The 22577-nt window shown below is 43.0% G+C and overlaps 1 protein-coding gene across 3 annotated transcripts in view; it reads left to right on the forward strand.

The window, feature by feature from the left end:
• ankrd11 (ankyrin repeat domain 11) overlaps positions 1-22577 on the forward strand; it is a 133813-nt gene that overhangs the window by 102601 nt on the left and 8635 nt on the right. For all 3 annotated transcript variants that reach the window (XM_060071392.1, XM_060071390.1, XM_060071389.1), the window contains 7 exons: positions 4860-5005; positions 7371-7500; positions 14911-15084; positions 16164-16364; positions 17182-17324; positions 17610-17757; positions 18083-22523. In XM_060071392.1, coding sequence (XP_059927375.1) covers positions 4919-5005; positions 7371-7500; positions 14911-15084; positions 16164-16364; positions 17182-17324; positions 17610-17757; positions 18083-22523 — 5324 coding nt within the window. In that variant the 5' untranslated portion in view covers positions 4860-4918. The remainder of the gene's footprint in view (positions 1-4859; positions 5006-7370; positions 7501-14910; positions 15085-16163; positions 16365-17181; positions 17325-17609; positions 17758-18082; positions 22524-22577) is intronic.

Here is a 22577-nt window from a genome sequence, read left to right on the forward strand (position 1 = left end):
GGAGAATAAAGTGATTGTTGCCCGCGATTGTCACCCGCCAGAGCGTGGCTGCCCGCTGCCGCAAGGCACCAGCACCAGGAAGCACCACCGCCCGGCAGCCGGCAGCCGGGCGGTGGTGTCGGTGGTGGCAGAAACGTCAGAGAATCCGACGAAGTTGTTTGTGATTCATAATATTGTCAAAATAACAAATCGTACACTTCTTTGTTATTTGGATAACCGTTCTACTGTTGGTGTTATGGCGCATAACACGTCGGACTCTCGTCTCTGGTATATCTTATATACTATAGGGCCCTCAGAGCGCTGCATAACACTCGAGATAACCAAATTATTAGGTTAGTCCGACTATGATTGGATTTTTAAGATGCATGTAATACACCTTAGATGACTGAATCGGGTTTCTCATGGTCTGATTAAGACCCCTCGATTATTTGATTGATCGTTGAATAGTGCATGTATGCATTCAATCGGATTGGAATCGGATTTTGCGTTCCGTGCATGCTCAAGATTTCTTCCCTGGAAGTAGAAGGAGAAGTTAGTCGTGTTGTTGTCGAATGCTACCCGCCTGTAGCATTCGCTGATGGTGACTTTCCTCCGAAGTCACCAAAAGCAAGGGCGCCATTGTGCATCTATTTTGTGTAATTATCATGTACATAACATACAAGCCATGTTTACTCTGACAATTGCAGTTTCCCAATTGAGGAGCAAAGTCAAACTATTGCTGTAATCGGATTAAGGGTTGCATGTAAACGGAGAGATGTTCCCCTCTGCAGTTCCCCCATTCAGCTATCGTTAAGAACCAATATAGCCTCTAGGTCAATAAGGTACATCTGTGTTGGGGAGTGTATTTACCCTGAACCCCTTGTACGTTCAGGTTTGATCCCAAGAGCTCTGTTCTGACTACAACTGTTTGACCTCCAAATCAACCTCACAAATGACAACGACTAGCTAGCTAGCACAAAACCACTTATTAATGACTGCAAAATGCTGGGATGTGTGTTTTAAGCTGAAAAAAGGCGAGTGATCGGAACTTCCGGGATGACGTCAGGGCGAATGGAAGCATAGAGTGAGAGCTCCCAGATTGGTCTAATATAATCCCTCAAATTAAAATATTTATACACAGTGCGGTACATGCGGCGATAAAGGCTGACCGGTCGGATATGAAGGCAGATCTACACAGCTTTTATGACGGCTTCGCCATAGAAATTGAGAGTGATTTGGCCAGCTTTAGAGAAGATGTCAATTTCAAGCTAAATTAAATTGCCACAGATTTAAAAGAGACCAGAAGCAGAATGGGGGAAGCGGAGGAAAGAGGAATGGGCCATCGATGCTAAAGAAGCACTCTGCCACGCCATAAACATGCAAGAAAGCATCCAAGCAAAGCTGACGGATTTAGAGGCCCGCTCGCGAAGAAATAACATTTGTTTGTATGGGATCCCTGAAGATGCCAAGTTGCCCTGCGTGTGCACTGAGCGGATACTCACTGTCAGATATTTCAGTTTGCACTGAAGAGGCCCTTTGTAAACCAAAGGCTTTCCTTTTCGATTTCGATTTATTTTTATAAGGAAGTCTGTTATGGTAGTCGATATTTATGAATCTGTTATTTTCCTTTTCTGATTTCTTTGTTATAATTGTTCACGTTCCAATGTTAAGTTCACCTTGGGTCTACAGTACACTGATGAAAGTTGCTTAGGATGTTTTATGCTTCAACAAGAATATTGAATTATGTCCACACAGATAACAGATAAGGAGGGGTGTTATGTCCTGGTGAAAGGGTTTATAGATTCAAAAGAAGTATCATTTCTTAATGTCTATAGACCACCAGGACAGGACAAATTATTGATTTAAAGAAATATTTAATTGAATTGCCTCTGAAGCCTAAGGCACCCTGATTTGGGGGGTGGATTGGAATGTACAGTTGCACCCCAATATGAACTCTACAAATCCATCTTAACAGGTTAATTCTGAATCGTTGTAAGGAAAATGCTCAAAGGGATCGGTATGTTTGCCATATGGAGGGAACTCCACCAATCTGTAAAGCAGTATACTTTTTCCCCCCACTCCCACACTGATATTTTTTTATGCTTAACTCCGAGAGACATAGGATAGTGGATTGCAATATTGGGGTAAGTGATGTCACTCTGGAGTGTATTTGAGACTAAATTTGGATGCCCAGCCCAGAAACACCATCTGGAGGCTTAACACCAGCCTCCTAAATGACCATCAAAAAATTAAAGATTACCTAGAATTTAATTGTACTGAGGACATATCACCAAGTGTTTTATGGGATGCTGGCAAAGTACATAAAACAAAACGTAAGTACATAAAACAAAGTTATTATGAGAATGGACCTAGGGCTAAGAAAGTCCTTTGAACGTATTACAATAACTTATATTCCCAACCTAATTTAGCGGAACCCTGAACAGTTAATAAGCTCATAACACAAGAAATTACAAGAGCAGAGATTGACAGGGCCATATCTAGATTAAAAACATAGGTACCAGGGGGAGATGGGCTGCCAGCAGAATGGTATAAAATATTCAGGAATAACTTGACACCTATGCTTTTAAAATGTTTCAACCATGTTCTTAAAGGTGGTGAGACCCCAGCATCGTGGAAACAGGACATAATATCCATTATACAAAAGGCGGGAAAAGAGAAGACTGAGTGAAGTTCATGTAGAAGACCTATTTCTGTTCTTAACATTGATTATAGATTATTCGCATCAATATTGGCAATTATACTAGAAAACATTATTCCTGATTTGATTGAACTGGATCAAACTGGATTTATTAAAAACAGGCATACACAGTATAATGTAAAACATGCGTTATACCTGATTGATAACATATATAAAAGAAAATCAAAGCTCCTAGCGATTAGCCTTGATGCAGAAAAGGCCTTTGATTCTGTGCGTTGGGAGTTTTTGTATTTGGTGTTGAAGCGTTTTGGCTTTAATGATAAAGTAGTAGGATGTCTCAAATCTATATACCACCTACCGACAGCACGGATTAAGATAAACGGTAACCTCTCAGGTGTGGACACAAGAGGATGCCGGCAAGGCTGTCCCTTAAGCCCCACCCTATTCTCATTATTTATGGAGCCAATCGCCCAAGTAATAAGAGAGGATGCTGGGATAACAGGAATCTCAATTAAAGGAAGAGTACACAAGGTATGCCTTTACGCGGACGATGTCTTGGTGACCCTTTCCGAGCCAGTTTTAAGCCTGCCAAAAACTCGTGTCCAGTCTTGAACAATATGGTCTTTATTCAGGCTACAAATTAACCGTACATAAGACCCAAACCCTTTCTTATAACTTTTTCCAGCAAGAAAATGTACGTAAAATATATAATTTTAAGCGAAAAGCTAATGTTATGAAGTATCTTGGTTTAATTATACCAAGAAACCTAACTGATATATATAATACAAATGATCACCCCATCACAAAAGAAATAAAAATAGATTTGGATAGATGAGCTCCTCTAACACTTAGTATGCATAATTGAATAGAGACTATAAAGATGATAATTTTGCCACGACTGTTGTTTCTTTTCCAATCCCTACTGGTACAGATACCGACTAAACAATTTACTGAATGGAATCTGATGATTTCTAGGTTTATATGGCAGAATAAGAAATCGAGAGTACGTTTTAAAACACTACAGTTATCCAAAGAAAAGGGAGGCATGTCTCAACCTTGTCTAGAATACTATTATAAGGCAGCACAATTACAATATCATATTTACTGGTGTATCAATGATTACGAAGCAAAATGGAAAGAACTAGAAATAAACCAACTTGATATCCCACTTCAATCCCTGCTTGGTGATACAAGTTCTAAGACCATTTATTTAGAAAAATTAAATACATTTACAATGGTTCCTCTCAATATCTGGTTTAAAGAATGTAAGAATCTAAAATTGGTGAGAATAGCGTGAGTGCTGAGATGGGTTGAACATGATGATGATTTTAAACCAGCCCAGCTGGACTTGAGGTTTAAACAACTGACCAGGAAGGGCATCACATCATACTGCGGAATTTCGACCAGCACACAATGCTTCCTACATCTTCAAGAATCCCACAAATTAATCAGAAGACAGATTTGGCATAATTTTGCCCGAAACATTAAAATTGATGATGAAGCTGATTTGGATCTCATCAAAGTTCTTATTGATGCTTATGGAGGCAAAATCCGTAAGAAATTGGTGTCAAGATTATATAGAACTAATTGGGAGAAGGAAGCAAACATAACCTTAACAGAAGATGAAACGGTAAAAAAAGAAATCACCAAAAAGTAAGACCACCAACCAAAAGAGTGGTTAGTAATTGTAAAAGAAGTAAGAGATGGAAAAACTTACATTTAGACTTTGTATTAATACATTTCAGAAGTACTGGCTGGTTATCAAATGAGTAAGCCAAGTATGAAGAAAGAATATTATTTAGATTCGATTTTACAAATTACTTTTTACATTTGTGTCTGGTCTGATCGAATTTACACTGGACTTCGAAGCATGCTTCTTGGATTTAAAAAAGCCATAAAGAATCAGCCAATTTGGTTTCCTATGCTGGATTTACTTAATTTGGACTCGGGACTTTATCTGACCTGTGATGACATGCTGGTGATATTTTGATTTTCTTTGTAGGAATACTATGAGGTAACCTGTAACATGTGTCTTGATTGTACATGGTAGGCTTTATTATGCCCTGTCTTCGATGACCCAACTGTTTTGTTCTGTTTTTTTTAATTTATTTTTTTATTTTATTCTATTGTATGTGCTTTGTCCATAAAGTAAAAAAATACATTAAAAAAAAAGGCGAGTGACCATATGCTAACACTCTTTCTCTCTTTGTCTGTGTTGCAGACGGTTGATGACGATGCGATGGCTGCGTGAATGAGGCTTGGCGCGGGGAGAGCTGAACAATGCCCAAAGCTGGGGGTTCAAAGCCGCCGCCACATGATCCCTTCCCGCTCAACACCGACATGGTGGAAAAACAGCCTGGGAAAAAGGTAACGCAAGCACATCAATTTATATACACTTATGCGTGTATACCAATGCACATTCACATTTACTTGTGTTCACACACAAAGACACACACACACACACACAGCTATATATATATATATATATTTACCATATATAAATATATATATTTACTAACTGTAAATATATATATTTACAGTTAGTTGGGCTCTGTTAATCCCTTCCTCATCCATCAATCTGTACTGCTGAAAGCTGGGGCTGCTGTAGCCTCATCTTCATCACAACATTCTGCTACTCTAAACTCGTTTTTCGGCCACAGTGAACCCCCTCAGACTTTGAAATAAGCATCATCTATGCCGTCAGGGCTGACATCACAACCCTATAGATCTCGTGCTGGTGTGTGGATGTAAAGATAGCGTCACAGCTGTGCTGGTTCACCAGAAAGCCTATGTGATGATCGTCTGTTGTTTTCCCCATTTTGTGTGCTAATGCATGTATGCAGACTTTGACAAGACTGCATACATATTGCACACATGAACGCTTCCTGTACTTTGATGTTCATAGCACACATGGTGAATGGATGTAAAAAGAATATATGATTTATTATAGTTTAGTAAAATATATATGTATATGGGTTTGCGTGCACATGTGTCAATATATTTTATGAAGTGACTGGGTCCCCTCTGATTATAAATATAACCAGATGATATAGTGACTATATAAAATGTGCATAAACATCTTTGAACCATTGTTTATGTCAGTCTTATTGGAGAAGTTAATATGTCAGAAAATCCCCTTTGTTTGGTACAATTATGTTTTTCTTGGTTTTGCCAGTTGTTAATAAGCATACAGAGTTGAATGGTTGTGTATTGTAGGAGAACATATGGTTAAGAGATTATCTCTGATGCAATGTATCCCAGCTCCTGGTTTTAGATTAGAAAGCAGATAATTGTCCATGTATTTGGATTTATTTACATTTTGAATCTGTATTTGTGCTCAGATTACTAAATGCTTTGCGAAGCTATTAGGGGTGGGAATCTCTTGGCACCTCACGATTCGATTCCGATATGAGGTCAACGATTCGATTCTGAAGCGATTATCGATGAAAAAATTTTGTGTACATTTCCATGCCTGATTTTCAAAAATATATAGATACATCTGGGTTTGCTAATCAATTCCTACTTTTGTGATGATCATTAAAGACATCAACAGATGAATTAACTCATCTAATATTTCATGAGAGAAAGCTTTTGTCACAAATTTGACTTTCTATGAACAATGCAATAATCAATGCAGCTTGCATTATAACAAAATATGGAAGCATGCAAAAAATAGATTTCAGTTTTATTTTATTTCTAATCTTTATTTTCTATGTCATTAAAGGAAAAGCTGCTCTTGAATTAGAAGGAGTTCTTGTGTCTGGCTGTGAGTTTGCGCACATTTAGTTAGCCACGCTACATTATAAAATGTTCGTATTGAGCCCCTAAAGAGGCTAATATAGCTAACAATAACAATGACTAGCCAATGTGACACGGGAACGCTATAAATGCTGCAAGCCAGGAAATTATGTCACGTTTTTGCTAGAGCAGGTCGGACGTACCGGTGTACCATACAAATGGATAACACCATTAGTCATTTTATTCAAGGTAACGATGCATTTAGATGGTCGCTTTTCAATGGGGTCCTATCAGCTTTATCCCTCTTATGAAACACAGGAAACAGTATTCCATTTGAGACCTAATTGAACGATATATTTCAACGTCAATCTAGCTTAATAAAAGGTGCTATTATGATGGGTCGTTCATTGCATGATTGCTATGACCACAGATAACAGCGCTTAGCTATCCCATAATTTTATTCGCCACATAATGTTAGCTATAGTCAACTCATCTGATGGTAAGTCAGCAAAATAACTACATATTTTCAGCGTCAATGGTGAAGACTACTAATCCGCTACTTCTCGATCTGTATCTAAAACAAACTCTTGAGTTCAGCTGTGGTGTTAGTAATAACGGGGAGGAACAAATTCGATTTTTTTTTTTTTAAATAACCTAATGCGGCGTTGGCATAATTGAGAGCTAAAGCGACAGATACTGTAACTTGGTGTTTTGGAATAAGAAAAGAGGCAAGCCAGATGACCTAGCTGTAATTTCCCTGTATTCATTAGCCGGAATCCAGAAGGAAATTACATGGAATGGCTGCTTGTCAGACAGAGATAGAAATGGAGAAAGAAAGCTAATACTATTGTGGCTTGTGTCAGCAATCTTAACCGTCATTTTTCCCAGCATGCTTTGTGTTGCCCGACTTTCCCAGAAGAACACTGTTTTGATTCAAATGTTCGTGGTGTTGTTGTCTTGATCTTGATACAATGCCTTTTCTCCCGTCCTGTAGGATAAAGAAAAGACCTTGTCAATCAAGACACCCAAGGTGGACCGCGGTGATGGGGCGAAAGAGAAAGCACCGAAGAGGAGGCTCCCCTTTACCGTTGGAACCAATGGAGACCAGAAGGACTCAGACTCTGGTAAGAAATCGCAGGCGTGACCCAAATACTTGGACCTTAACAATGGCTTGTGTGGTTCATTATCAAACTCGGAACCTTTTAGCTGGGAGTTGAATATCCTGGCTAAAACACTATCCATCCTTCTGATTAATGTCTTGCCGACTGAATTAGCAACGTCAAAGAAATTTAATTGACTCCACTGATATTCTTCCTGCTTTTGTGTTTTTGGGTTTTTTTTGGTATGGAGGAGGGGTGTGTTTGTTTCCCACCGTCTCTGTGACAGGGAGTAGACGTGAACCCACTGAGGTCTTGAGTGTGGTGCTATAGTGTTCGCTGATCTTGTGTGTGAGGGTATTTTAGTTTAAATCAAATCATCAAATCGCCTTTCAAGCAAAATTGCATTACAAGGTGCTTGTAAATAAGGAAGATAAATAAATAAAATGTATTAAGAGAATACTGAGCTAAATAGTTATTTTTTAAGGTTTATTTTAAAGGCATTAAAGAGTGTGTGTGGGTGTGTGTGTGTGTGTGTGTGTGTGTTGTGTGTGTGTTTCATGCAGATCCAGTTTGTTAGAATCAGTATTCTTCAAAAAGATATCAAAGATGCATTTGCTGTTTATGTTGTAAGCAGAATAACACAAAATATCAATATTAATTTGCAAAAAATTGCAAAAGTAGCTAAACTTAACACTGTGCAAAGTTTCAATGAAATTGCACAGCAGCGCTAGCGCTATTCAAGATGAAAAAAATGCAAACAAAAACCCACACACTATTCTAGATGACGGATCATCAGAAAAAATATCACTTGTAACCGGTTAAATTGCCTTATGACCAGTCATATAAGGTACTAATGGTACCTTACTACCATTAGAAGTAGGTAGGGGGAAAAGGTGAAGAATCATTGAGAGCAGGAACTTGGCATGGAACTTTCAGAAACGGGTTGGAAGGGAATCCTGGATGGGATTCATAGCAGCTCAATAAACTCCAGACATTCCTTAGTACAGTTTCAAGGAGTCCACAGGCTTCACTACTCTAAAGCCAGGCTCCATGGCATATATCCTAACACTTCTCCTTTATGCGATAAATGTAAACAACAAACAGGGACTCTTACACTGTCAGTTTTGGTCTTTCTTCAAATTAACTTTGTTCTAGTCTCTTATCAATAAAATGCCAAAGGCTTTTGATAAAACTATTACACCTAACCCACTCCTAACCCTCTCTGGTTTAGTGGTGTTTAATACCAACATCACAAACTATGAAGGGCAAGCCATCTCCCTCTGTACTCTCATTCTTCCAACAATGGGTTAGAGCAGTGGTTCTCATACTTTTTACCATGAGTACCACCTTAGAAATTATTTGGCTCTCCAAGTACCTCTGGAATTAAAATAAAGTAGCGTAGGCCTTTAACTTCAAAGAGTTCACACAGAAGGCATCAATATTAATAATATGATTTGTTATTCACATAACTTTAATTGACTGAAGCAACCTACTGTCTGTAAACTCATGTATTGTATTTAAACACTTGCAACGTGACAATACTACCAACTGAACGGCATCAATAGGCCTACCCAGCAAAAGGAGATATTATCTGGCATATAACATACCAGTCAATCTAGTGAGGTTATTAACAAGTGTACTGCATTAAAACATTCACAGCATTGAACATGAATATACAAATACTGGAGTCAAACAATCCCGTTATAAGCAATTGCAGTGCATTAATCCTGCACAGCAAAGGGAGAAATCATGTGTACAGCAAAAACACGTATGATCAAGTGTATTATAGAAAAACAACGGAAATATTTAATCTTCACAACAATGGACAACAACACAAGGTGTCCTCGACTTTGCATATGGTCGCGGATTCTCCCAAATACATCGGAATTCTTGTGGGTCTTCTCCAACTGTGCCTGAATAGCATCGTCTGCCCAAACGTGAACCAACAGTTGAACCGCTTGACGCCATGTTTACCGTTTAATAGGGAAAGAAGGCTCGTCGCCTTTATTATCTCCATGGTCGTCGCATGGACTGTACGTCATCCAGCTCAGGTTAAGTAGCCGTGCGTGTGCGCGTGTCGGCTCATTAGCATCTGTACCGTGGCAGCCCGTACCGTAGCAGCACACCTCTCCCAAGTGGCCAAGTTGGCCTGGCCTGGCCAGACTGGCCACACTCACACTGGCAGGTTTGAGAACGGTTAGGTGTGAAAACATATAGAAAAACAACGGAAATATTTAATCTTCAGTATTCAAAATACTGCAGTAAGTGCCACAAGGGCAAAATATAAACTATGTTTGAAGGAGAATGTACTCAGGCACACATTGAAAATTAAGAATAGTAGCCCCTACTGTGACCTTCTCAAAGTAATGCACAAGAATGTACCCATATGAATAATAACAAAAAATAAATTGGTATTGGCGACTCTGGGCCTATGATGCTTAGTGAGAGGGTTGTGCGTGGCTCTGTGAACAGTTATCTGATGTCTGGGTCGATTGAGGTAAGCTTTAGCCTCAGACTCGGTTCAGCATCCAACCTGCTTCTATATTTAGTCTTAATGAAGGCGAGGGAAGAGAAGCCTTTCTCACACAACTACGTGGTCGCAAATGGTATGACAAAGCGCACAGCCTTGTCCGAAAGCGCAGGATATTCGCTGCGTCACTGCATCCTTAAGTCCAGCAATGTCTTGCCTCTGAAGGCAGACTTCAATGTCTCATCACAGGACAGTGTAATAAAAAGTTCCTGTTCAAGAGCCGATAAGTTCTCCTCCAGGACGTCAGAAGCCTTAATGAGAAACGGATCTCGCATCCAGGGAACTGCGAACTGTTGTAGGAGAGTTCAGGTGCTCAGCAATGTTGTCCCTGACTTCATCAGTGAGCCTGAGGTCATTGTCAGAGAGAAAAGTCTCCAGATTAGGGAACTTGTGGCTTATGTGTTTAGTGTGTGCACTGCATATAGGTGTACATGCAAATGAATTTTTTAACGATTGCTTCAACTTTATAAAAAAAAAGCGTTCATACTCCGCATACCACTAGAGGGCGCTCGCGTACCATCAGTGGTACGCGTACCACAGATTGAGAACGACTGGATTAGAGAGCTAGGCAATGTAATGCACATGGAAAGACTCGCTATAAAACTACTAATTAAGAAAGAATCTTCCAAAAGATATGGCAACCTCTGCTGGACAAATGGGCGAATAACGCCCAAAGTTTCACCCCAAGTACTTTCTCTAGTACTCTCATTTTACTGAATTTTCTTGACTGTAATCATTTTGTCTCTTCTCTCGCTGGCTTTTTCTTTTACTTACTGCTTTCTTTCTTGTTGATAAAATAATATATTTATTTCCAGACTAAATTTGTTTAGCTTCAAGATGACAACCAACTCCCTGTGGTCTCCGTGACCGTCTGCCAGTACTGGTTCAGACTACACGATTTGGCCCCGATTCGTTTGTCGCAGACGAGTTGTACACGATCTTGAAAAGTCGGCGACGAGACGAGGTCTTGTAATGCGACATGCTAGCAAACTGCGATTTTTTTCGTCTGCGACGTTAGAGAACCCCACGACGAAAAGTTTGGCATGGCAGAAATGTGGGGACCCGTAATGATGTATCCATTGTTGGAATGGAGGGAACCCCGCCACCAGTTGGGCGAGGGAATCCCATGAACAGCTGGAGCTCACGGGCAGTGTTTACTAACTAGTAAAGAACAAACTAGTAAAGTAAAGACTAGTAGAGATGCGCGGTTGGCGGTCTTACCTGCGGACATCGTGGATAATCCACGGTGTCCGCAGGTAAGACCGTCAATACTTAGAGGAATTGAAGGCGGATCGCTGTTTAAATAAATAAATAAATTTTCATTAACCTTTTCGCAAGTCTTTTCCACCGACCGCGAACCCGTTCTGGTTGGCAGAAAAATTAAGTCAGTGCCCACAAAATTCTCTTCGACCCGAGAGAGAATATTGATTATCCCGATGACAATTAATTACGTCCCCGGGACGACGGGACATCGTTAATTTTATTCCATGGACGAAGCGCCCGACAGCAACCTGCTTTTAATATGTCATCCTCATATCTGTATCATGCCACTCAGTGCAGAATAGTGTTGGCTCTGCACGCTCGTTGCGCTCTTGTTGTGACACCACAGAGGCATAACAACCGTTTTGCTCCAGCCACTTAATGGCGCCCGGTGTCACAAAACGAATACCCCCAATCCGAGTGATCGATGATGATAATAACATTACGTTTTAATTAAGCTTGTGCATGTTTCCGCACGTGAACGACTTCATGCCTGTTTAACACACCATCCTGTTTAACCCACTCACTCTCCTTGCTTGACCGCAATCTAGCATCTAGGATAGATTGCTCTTCTTTGGGTCCCCAGATGTTAACGCTGAATTTCATACATTGAATTTTGCAGCTGACTTTGGCATTTTTAATTTGGGGACGTTGAAAATATTGAAGTTGAATTTTTGAATGTTGAATATTGGATTTTGAACTTTTTAACATTGAAAAATAAAGGCAAAAAATCCAGATACGTTATTTCAATGCATAAATATTCGGTGCTTAAAATTCAGTTGCTTTTTATTTTCAAAATCCGATGAGACTGATTAACTTCCATACTAATCAGTCATGCTGCCATTTTTCGAAATGGAAAGTTATATTTCTCAATTGGCAAAATAAAGAGTTAATTGATTAATTATCAATGCACTGTACTGTTGCATCCTTGGTGAAGAGGCCATAGCATACCGAGTTATTGCTGATGCAATGGTGAAAACCGGGGGTTATGTTAATGCTTTGTGTGGAACAAATAGCAGGAGCTTGCTGCCAATGCTGTTTGCTCCACAGAAAGCATTGACAACATCCTGTGGGCTACTTCCTGTCTCTTGTGCCCTCACTTCCTGTTTGTGCAGGTCTTTTCTATGGTGTGTGTATGTGGGCTTAGTTTTTCTCCCTTTTCCACCACTTTCTCTCTCTTGCTCACTCATCCTCTTTCTCCCTCTCCCTCATCTCTCTCTTTCTCTCTCTCCATCCCGCTTCTCTGTAGACATACCTGGTTGGGTCGTTTTGCTGTACTAGTTTGGTTAAGCTCAGTCATTCCTTCCGTTTGGCCTCCAGCTACACAATGAAACAGTTACCTGGCTACATAGAATAAAGGCCAGTGCTATTGTTTTTTGTGCTCTCCACCAGCCCAAGCTCAGGTTGTCAGTCTATTCTTGGCGTGAACGGCCTGGCTCGCCCACTGGCTTTCCCTCTGTTTTGCTGTCAGAGCAGTTGAAAGCTGCTCGGACGGATAGTTTCCAGGCCATCTGGAAGCGAAATGTTGTAATTTTTCTGCTGTGAAACTGAGAACTACTCAGTAAACTCTGCGAGGACATTCCACTCATACAGGTGCACCATTCGTTATTAATCCTGTCTGTCAGACAGTGTGTCCAACTGAATGACGGCTGGGAATATTTGCCTTCCATGTGTGCGTCGCTGTGTGTAGAGCATCGAGCATCTGAGTTTGGCCGTTGATTAGCATGCGTCTCGGACTGTTTCCATGGTCATCGCTAGAGTTCATCTCAACACAGGGGAGGCTAAAAAATCAGCGCATCCTAACAATGAATACCTAACCCATCTCTTTGTAATGTAGTCCTGAGAAAATGCACGTTCTCGCCCAGCCTGGCTGCTCGCTATGCACTATACTGCTGTACAATTTGACTAAAGAGACAAGTAAACAAAGATAATATGGGTATTATGCTCTGTGTTCATAATCACACGCTAATCATAAGCACACGTCCATGGCCATGTCTGATATATCTCAATACTCTACCAGTGTTTAAAATGGTGCACAACTAGTCCATAAATTTAATCCATATCTATAACCAGCATTTAGGCTAGTCCACATTCGTTTGATGCGTATCAATGACTAGCATTTAGACTAGTCCACATAAGCTTGTTTCATACCAGTAACCATCCATCCAACCAACGAACCACGCTGGTGCACACGACTAGCTTGTTTCATATGGTCACATCACAACCAATAGGCAGCGTTTAGCGTGTCCCTGTTGTAGCTAAGGCAAGTTACTGCAGTAACCTAGCATATCGTTTTCATAGCAATGCTCTGAGCTTGGGGGAGAGTGGCCTTCCCTGCGTCAGGTGCCCAGCCTTGTAAACACATATTGGAAGTGCTAACATAGTATCTTCTGCAATCTGTCGCTCAAAACTAAATAAAAACCACTCTGTCATACTACTGCGTGAGGAATGTGTCTCAATGCCTCAGAGTACCTCCACTATGAGCGAGCGAGGGAGGGGGAGAGCTGTAAATGTTTACAGATGTTGATGGAAGATCCTCCCCACAATTCTCTTTGAATGTACGCGCTCCTCGGAAAGTTTGTTGCCAACATAAGCATGACTCATTAAATATGTTTCCTCCACTCTCCATTCATTTTTGTTGTTTTTTCATAGCCTTGAGTGGCACTGCTGGCGTTGCTAGTGCGGCTAACGTAGCAAGAAACACAGACTCTGCTGGGTAATCTTTTCTCTGGATTGCAGTCCGCCGGGGTTTTAGTATCTTTAACTAAGACTTTGGCTCTGTCCTGTCTGTCTTCACTTTGTTTATCTGTCATGGTTTTCATGTCATTTTCATGAGTTTATTTGTCGGACACTGCATTGCTGTAAATGTGCCAGAATTAGCCAGCACATTCAGTTGTGTGATAATATTGCATTGTTGTGGGTGTGTTGCATGCTAGCAGGGCTAATAGACTATGACTTTGCTGTTCTCTGTACACACGGGGTTCTATGCCAGGGGCATGGGTTGGTATGCTGCCCCAACTGAAAATACAGCCTGGGCATGTTTTGGGACAACCAGCTGCTGTTGTCCCCTCGCACCAAGTTTACAGCCAGCCAGCCAGGCGGGCCAGGCGGTGACCTTGGCCAAGGCCTGATCAGTTGAAACGCACACCAATTATTATTGTAACTTTTCCTCACTCTTTTTTCTCTTCTCGCTTTTATCCACACCCCCACCTCTCTCTCTACCACCTTTAATTTTCCATTTTATTTTATGGATTGTTTATCGGTCCATTCCACTAGTTTCTGACCTCTTACTTTCCCCCCCCCCCTCTCTCTGGACCAATCAGAAAGCAGCGTGGGTCTTGGGAGGTTGTCAGTGTGAGACAGTGGCACAGAGCAAGGTGTTGCTTTGTCAGATTACTTAATCAGTAATTGTTTTTAGTCAAATTAAGAATCCATGCAATCAATTGTAGGGGAAAAGGGCATGACGTCAGCTGTGTGTTTGCAATGTGTACATCATTTTGTTTCCTCTCGCTCCCTTTCTACTTATCTCTCTCTCTTCCTCTCTCTCTCCTGGTCTTAGTCGTGCTCGATCAAGCCCTTTCTCTATTCTAGATACTAATTTCCTACCCCATCTCATTTGCTCTCCCCCTCTCTCGCCCTAACAGAGAAGCAGGGTCCAGAGAGGAAGCGCATCAAGAAGGAGCCCAGCAGCACACGGAAGGCGGGCCTGCCATTTGGGATGGGCATGCCGGGCATCCGGGCCGGCTACCCCCTATCCGAACGCCAGCAGGTGGCTCTGCTCATGCAAATGACGGCCGAGGAGTCCGTCAACAGTCCAGGTGCCTGCTTAACATTGATCCCACGTCCCCTTGCCACTCACAGTGATCCGTGTGTCTGAGTGTGTGTGTGATCAGTGTGTGGGTTGGGAGTGTGTGTCTCTGGGAGGGGGTGCTTTCGTGTTTGATCGTTATGGATGGGAGTGGATTGCTTTGAATGTGGATCCTGGTGCGTGCATTTACATTTAATGGATTGTTAAAGTGATTGTATATGTTTATATCTAAACGTAAAGGTCGATCTGTTTATGTTAGTCTACTTTAAAAATAAGCTGTACCTTTCTATCGCCCTTCATCCGGTTAGGCTTCATTAAAGAGTCTTATTAGATCCCGGACATGCACGATAACCCTCATCCATTCCTATTAGAACTGCATTGCATCCCTCAGCTGTGTGTAAGCTAGCTGGCATCTCCCACTTATTTTTGACGTCTCTTCACTTATTCTTAACTCACCTTCGCTCTCTGTATTACATAACCTGGACGCTGGTTTGTTGTGCAAATAATGAAAACGAAATTAAAGTTCTGTGGCCAAGAAGGACGAACGTGCAATCTCAGCATGTGAAGTCAGATCACAGAACTATCGCATACACGTCTTGCTTTCCAAAGGGACCCTGTCCTTCAGCAGGACTTGGACTGTGTCAGGTGTGTTATAAGGTGTTGGCTGGCCCAGTATGGACCAAAAGGGTTCTCTGGTATGTGATTTGTGTCCCGGTTGAGATTTTTCTCACACCAGCTCAAACACAAACGTGTTTAACCTGTATAATCATTCTTTAGCGCATTCCACAACACTTGGAAATTTCAGGATAAGCTTGTGAGTTTCAAACAGCACTTGGGAACAATTGCTCGGCAGACTTTGTGATGCAAACGCATCCAGAGCTTGGATTTCATCTTGTTAATGTGATGAAACAAAACCAGCTCAGGCAGTCTCCCTGTGTAAAGAACACAATCCCTGCTCAAGGGAGTGCAAGATCATCCTCTACTGGCCATTAGAGGAATCAGACACACTAGTTTGAATTGCAGTGGAGCAACAGCCACACTGCGGTTCAACCAAAATACTAAACTTGTCGTATTTTAATTCCTATGCAGACACGACACCAAAGCACCAGTCGCATTCGAGCCTAGGCCAGAAGGGAACGCCGAACTCGGCATCCAAAACCAAAGACAAGGTGAACAAGCGCAACGAGCGTGGCGAGACGCGGCTCCACCGAGCGGCGATCCGCGGCGAGGCACGGCGCATCAAGGAGCTGATTAGTGAGGGGGCCGACGTGAATGTAAAAGACTTTGCAGGTGAGGAGTCAATCTGAGTGATACACAGGTAGACTATCCCCTGAGGAATCACTTAGTGATACACAGGTGGACTATCTGTTGAGGAGTCACTCTCACTGGTACACTGAGATCCAATGTTATGCTTAATGATAACTAGGTAAATCATCTGTTTAGACTTGATATCCAGGTGTGGGGTGGAAGCACAAGCTAGTATCACAGCTTTAAAATGTGAAGTGAAAGTACATGCTTGTGTATTTGATTATATATATTATAACACAGGCTCATATGTATTATAATGCAGTTCCAAGTCACACTCAATGAAAATTATTGTAAAAGGGGATTTTGGAAAGTAGGTTTTAGGGTTTGATATGTGTTTATGGGAGTATTGAGTACTGAGTCCTTAAAGAACAATAGAATAGAATATAATCTTTATTTGTCATTGGGTTAAATACAAAGTATTTACACAACGAAATTAAGGTGCAGATCTTGTTCAGTGCTTTTTTTTAAATAAATAAATAGAATACAGTAAGAAATATTAATAAATATATAACAACAATAACCCCAATAACCCCTCCCCCTGCCTTCAACTTAAGGCACATTAAAGTGTCCTACACCCTCCCCTCCCTCCCAGACAACAACGCCTTCTTTCCACATCTATCTAAATAGCAGCAGGTCCAGGAAACAATACAGGAACACATTAGTTTACAATAAAAGCAAACATCAACATGTAGCAGAGCTACAAACTGAAACATCTTATGTTGAAAAGGAAATGAGCTGGCTCGTTGACATTGGTCAGTTGTTGTATATAACACACCCTGCGTGATGCTTGTGTGTCCAGGCTGGACTGCGTTGCATGAGGCCTGTAACCGTGGTTACTACGACGTAGCCAAGCAGCTGCTGGCTGCGGGGGCAGAGGTCAACACCAAGGGCCTGGACGACGACACCCCACTACATGATGCGTCCAACAATGGACACTTCAAGGTGATGAGCAAGACCTAGTTTACTGATGATCCTTTAACAGTATTTGGTGTTTAGAAAACTTTAACAAAAACACAGCCTTTAGTTTTAAAACATGACAAACTGTGTGAAACCTTTGTGGTTCCCCTGAGACATTTTACTATGCTTATAGCTTCAATTTATATAAGATCTACAATGTATCTCTGTATTACATACAACCTGTGTATGTTCTACGTTGTATATATTGGAATATGACCGGCTATTTCAAAAGGAATTTGGTAGTACTTTACTGACTGTGTTGTGTTCCAGGTGGTGAAGCTCCTTCTGCGGTATGGAGGAGACCCACGGCAGAGTAACCGGCGAGGTGAGACGGCGCTCAAGGTGGCCAACTCTCCCACCATGCTCAACCTGTTGCTGGGGAAGGGGACATACACCTCCAGTGAAGAGAGTTCATCAGGTTTGTCAGCTCTATCTCTCCGTCCTCTACCGATGATGTAATTATTATCAGCTGATGGAATACTGGCATGACCTGCACACATATGTGTAAAGATCTTGCATTTACATTTAGGGCATTTAGCAGACGCTTTTATCCTAAGCGTCTTGCATCACAGGGAATTCTATTGTGTCGATATTTTGATTAAACTGTGTTTTATTTATACAGTTTACATCTGGCTTGGACAGAGCAAGACATGGTGGAGGTTTGACGCTGTAAACCTAGAATATCGCTTTCTAAAATGTATTTGGCACATGCTCATCTGGTCTTCTATTCTTTCTATCTCCAGAGTCTTCAGAGGAGGAGGACGCCCCGTCGTTTGCGCCGTCTAGCTCGGTGGACGGTAACAACACAGACTCTGAGTTTGAGAAGGGCATGAAGCTTAAGGGGAAGCTCGCCGAGTCGGCCAAGGCCAATGCCGTCACGCCCGTCAAAGATGAGTACGAGTTTGATGAGGATGACGAGGAGGAGCGTGTGCCGCCCGTGGACGACAAGCACCTCCTCAAAAAGGATTTCCGCAAGGAGCCCACTCCTAAGCCCAACAACATCACCCCTGTTCCTAAGACGGAGTCGGTCAAAACATATTCCAAAAGTAACTCTCAAATCACACCAAAGAAAGCAGTCCGGCGAATCATTTCGGACAGTAACACTTCGGACGAGGATGACAGGACATTGGGCTTCACGCCAACGCCAACACCTCGGCAACCGGCCATGACGGTGAACGCCAAGGCAAGGGACTCCGTCACACTAAGCACGAAACAGCAGAAGGACAAGAACAAATTAAAAAAGAAGCGCAAGAAGGAGACCAAAAACAACGTGAGCAAAGAGGTCCGCTTTGGAAAGGTCAACGACAAGTTCACGTCGGACTCTGAATGCGGGGACATGGAGAGCGAGGATGACAAGGGCTCCAACAGTTTCAAGGACTCTGCTAGTGTGAGCCTGAAAGAATCTTCTGCCTTCAATGCCTCCTCGTCATCCCATGGGAACCCAAACTCGCAGAAGCAAGCACCCTCCTTAGCAGAGCAGCACCCAAAGCAGTGGAGGACAGACGGGTGGAAGACGGTCTCGTCCCCGCCCTGGTCAGACGTCAGCTCCCTCTCTGACTCTGTAAGGACCAGACAAACCAGTGAGTCGGACTACTCGTCTGCAGACTCAAGCGTGGAGTCCCTGAAGCAGGTGAAGAAGAAGACGCAGGAGAACAAGAAGAAAAATAACAACATCCACAGTGGCACAATAGACAAGAAGAGCTCCGACATCCACAAGAACTCCAACATCGACAGTGCAGTGTCTAAAACCGATGTTGATGGAAAGGTTGTGAAGAAGCATAAAGTGAAGCACAAGCATAAAAACAAGGAGAAAGAAAAAGCCCCCAGCCTGGTTCTTAACCAAGACATGAACGAGAAGTTTGTGAAGAGTTACTCTTTCGACTTTGATGACTCCAGGCAAAAGTCTTCAATAGTGGACACAGACGGACAGACGGTGGAAAGCAAGGTCAAATTGTCAAAACATGAAAAAGACCATTCTAAAAAGGAGGAGAGGCTTTCGAAGACCAAGCCTGAGGACAAGGACTGGTTGTCGGGGAAAGAGCTACAGAGACCCGTTAAGGAGGAGAAAAACAAGAAAACAAAAGAGTCTAACAAGGAAAAAGCCAGCAAAGAGGAGAGGGAAAAGCTGACCAAGACGGAGAAGGAAAGAAACCAAAAGGAGAAGGAGAAACCCAAGGAAGAAAAGCAGAAGACCCACAAAGAGGAGAAAAAGAAAAAATCGAAAGAGAAGTCCTCTTCAAAAATAGAGAAGAAGAACGAGCAGAAAGAAGATAAACCCCAGAAGGCAGAGAAGGAGAAGAACGCCAAGGAGGAGAAATCAAAAAAGGACAAAACTCTGAAAGAGGAATCTTCAGAGTATGACACCTACGACGTCAACAACCGCTTCCTGAACCTTGACGACAGTAAGCTAAGTGCCTCAGATGATCACCACGACAGATGGGGCTCGGACCTCTCCATCGGCTCCTCGATGTACGGAGAAGACAGCTGGGATGCCCCTGTCAAGGAGTACAAGGAGTACAAAGCCAACAGCGCTGTGAAGCTCACCGTGGAGACGGTGAAGGAGGAGACGAGGCGGAAAGACAAAGTCAAAGAGAAGAAGTCAGACCACAGTGAAAAGAGAATGGAGAAGGAGCTCGGTTCCAAGAAGAAGGACAAAGAGTCCTTTGAGAAGCCCGGCGAGAAGAAGAAAGACTGGGCTGACAAACAGAAGCTGAACTCTGGACACACAATGGAGAAAGAAAAGAAGCGCAAAGAGTCCGCAGATAATAAAGAAAAGAAAGAGAAGGACACCATCGACAACAGCCGCGACCGCAAGGACTCCTACGAGTTCACAAAGGAACGTAAAGAGGTCAAGATAAAGCAGGAGTCAGCCCGGGAGGAATACAGCAACGACGGTTTGTTCAAGGACCTAGAAATCGGGAAATCCTCAGATGTCAGAGAGAGAAACCACTCCGGAAAAGAGAAAGAAAAGAAGGGAAGTGAGGGAGTGGAAAAAAGGGAAAAGACGAAAGCTGACAAGCACAAGGAGAAACCTAAAGATAGGGGAGTTGACCAGGAGAAGGAGAAGAACTCCAACGAGAAGGCTGTGAAAGAGAAGGATGCAGAGCGGGCGGCCAAAGATAAGAAGGAAGGAGCCAAAGACAAACATAAAGACTCTCATGGAAAAGACAAAGACCGCAAGATGTCCTCGGACCAAACTAAAGAGAAGAAGGAGAAGGTTTCTCAGGACAAGCATGCAGACAAAGAGAAAGACTTCTTGGAGGTCAAGAAAGAGGAGAAGAAGCCTGAGAAAATCCGTGAGAAAACCTGGTACAAGATCGCCGACATTTTCACGGATGAAAGCGACGATGAGGAGGACAGTTACAACGGGAGTGTGGCCAAGCTGAGTGATTCGCTCGGCCTGTCTGACTCCCACCGGAAGGAATCTACGCCCGATCAGGACGACCTTGACCACTTCACGTCTGAAAAGGCCCGAAAATACTCTGCCGACGCCAAACACACCACAGAGAAGCCGAAAGACAAGGAACACAAAGACAAGAAAAAAGACAAGACAGTATTTGAGAAAGAAAGGAAAGGCTCCCTAGAGAAACACAGCAAGGACAGGAAAGACTCTGTGGATGTGAAGCACAAGGAGAGGAAGGACAGGATGTCGGTGGAATCCAACCTGGACAAGAAAACTAAGCAGAAACAGGTGGACAAGAGGGACGGCAGCGACGAAAAAACCAAGAGCAAACACAAACAAGAAAGAAAACCTTCCAAAAGCAGTGGTGATAACGAGAAGTCACTCCTTGAGAAACTGGAGGAGGAAGCCATGAACGACTGCAAAGATGACTCCAATGACAAGAACAGCGACGTGTCCTCAGACAGCTTCACGGACCACGGCAATGAACCTGTCCTCAGCAGCTACTACGACTCCTCCATCAGCCTGCCGGATGTGTGCGAGGAGAGGAGGGACTCTCTCTCCATATCTACCCCTCAGGATAAGTTCAGGGAGAAGGAGAGGCACCGTCACTCGTCCTCCTCCTCCTCCAAGAAAAGCCATGACAAGGAGAAGGTGAAGAAGGAGAAGGGAGAGAGAAGGGACAAGACTGAGGAGATCAGGGAGTCCTACTGTCGCAGGGAGAGCCTGCCCTTTGAGAAGGAGCCCATGCCCCTGGAGGCGGACCCCTACACATTCCCGTACGGCTCAAAAGCTGATTGCCAAGACGAATTTGACAAGACTCTTGAGTTTGAAAAAGAGATGTCCAAAAAGGACAAAGACAAGACAAGCAGTGTCCTCAGCGACAAAATTAAGGACAAAAAGAAGAAGGAGAAACACAAGGAGAAGATCAAAGAGGAGAAGCATAAGTGCACAGAGGGCTTTGCTTCAGTCAAACACTCTAAAGAGGACGTTAAGTCCAGCTCCAAAGAGAGTCCACAGGTAACTTTCCTGAAGGATCGCTCAAAGGAGGATAGTCCCAAATATGACGTAAAGAAGGAGAGGAATCGAGATGCATTGGACAAAGAGAGCGGCAGGGTGGACCACACAAAGTCCAAGATCAAGGATGAAACAGAGAAGCTGAGTCAGATGAAGGAGGTGGTGCGGAAGGATCATCGCCCACGAGAGAAGCTCCTGGTGGACGGAGATCTCCGCCTCACCAGCTTTGGCCAGATGTTGAGTCTTAAGGACCAGGAGATCGAGGAGCGTCACAAGAGGCACAAGGAGAGGATGAAGCAGATGGAGAAGCTCAGGCACCGATCAGGAGACCCCAAACTCAAGGAAAAGACCAAGTCCCTGGAGGAAGTGAGGAAGAACCGCAATGAGCTGACGGTCAAGAAGCCCAACACCTTGGAGTCTGCTCTCAAGGAGAAAAAGCTAAAGGATGTTGTGATCCCTGCTCAGATGATGTCGCCCGATCGTAAGCCTGCATCTATGGACCGCCAGAACTCGAACGACTGGATGGAGGGCCACCAAATGAAAGAGAACCTCCCTGCGTCGCCCAGGCCCGATCAGAACCGACCAACAGGAGTCCCCACGCCGACCTCTGTCATCTCCTGTCCCAGTTACGAAGAGGTGATGCAGACGCCAAGGACACCATCCTGCAGTGCTGAAGATTACCCAGACCTGTTTGACGGGCTGGACTGCCAGAACTCCTCCGCGATGACCATGTCCATGAATGCTTGTTCTCCATCCTTCTTCGAAAGGTATTTCAGTCTATTTGTAAGATAAACCTGTTTTGCCTAAGGTCTTGTTCACTA

Source organism: Gadus macrocephalus, chromosome 14 (genome assembly GCF_031168955.1).
Source record: "Gadus macrocephalus chromosome 14, ASM3116895v1".
In the NCBI taxonomy this organism is placed as follows: Eukaryota; Metazoa; Chordata; class Actinopteri; order Gadiformes; family Gadidae; genus Gadus; species Gadus macrocephalus.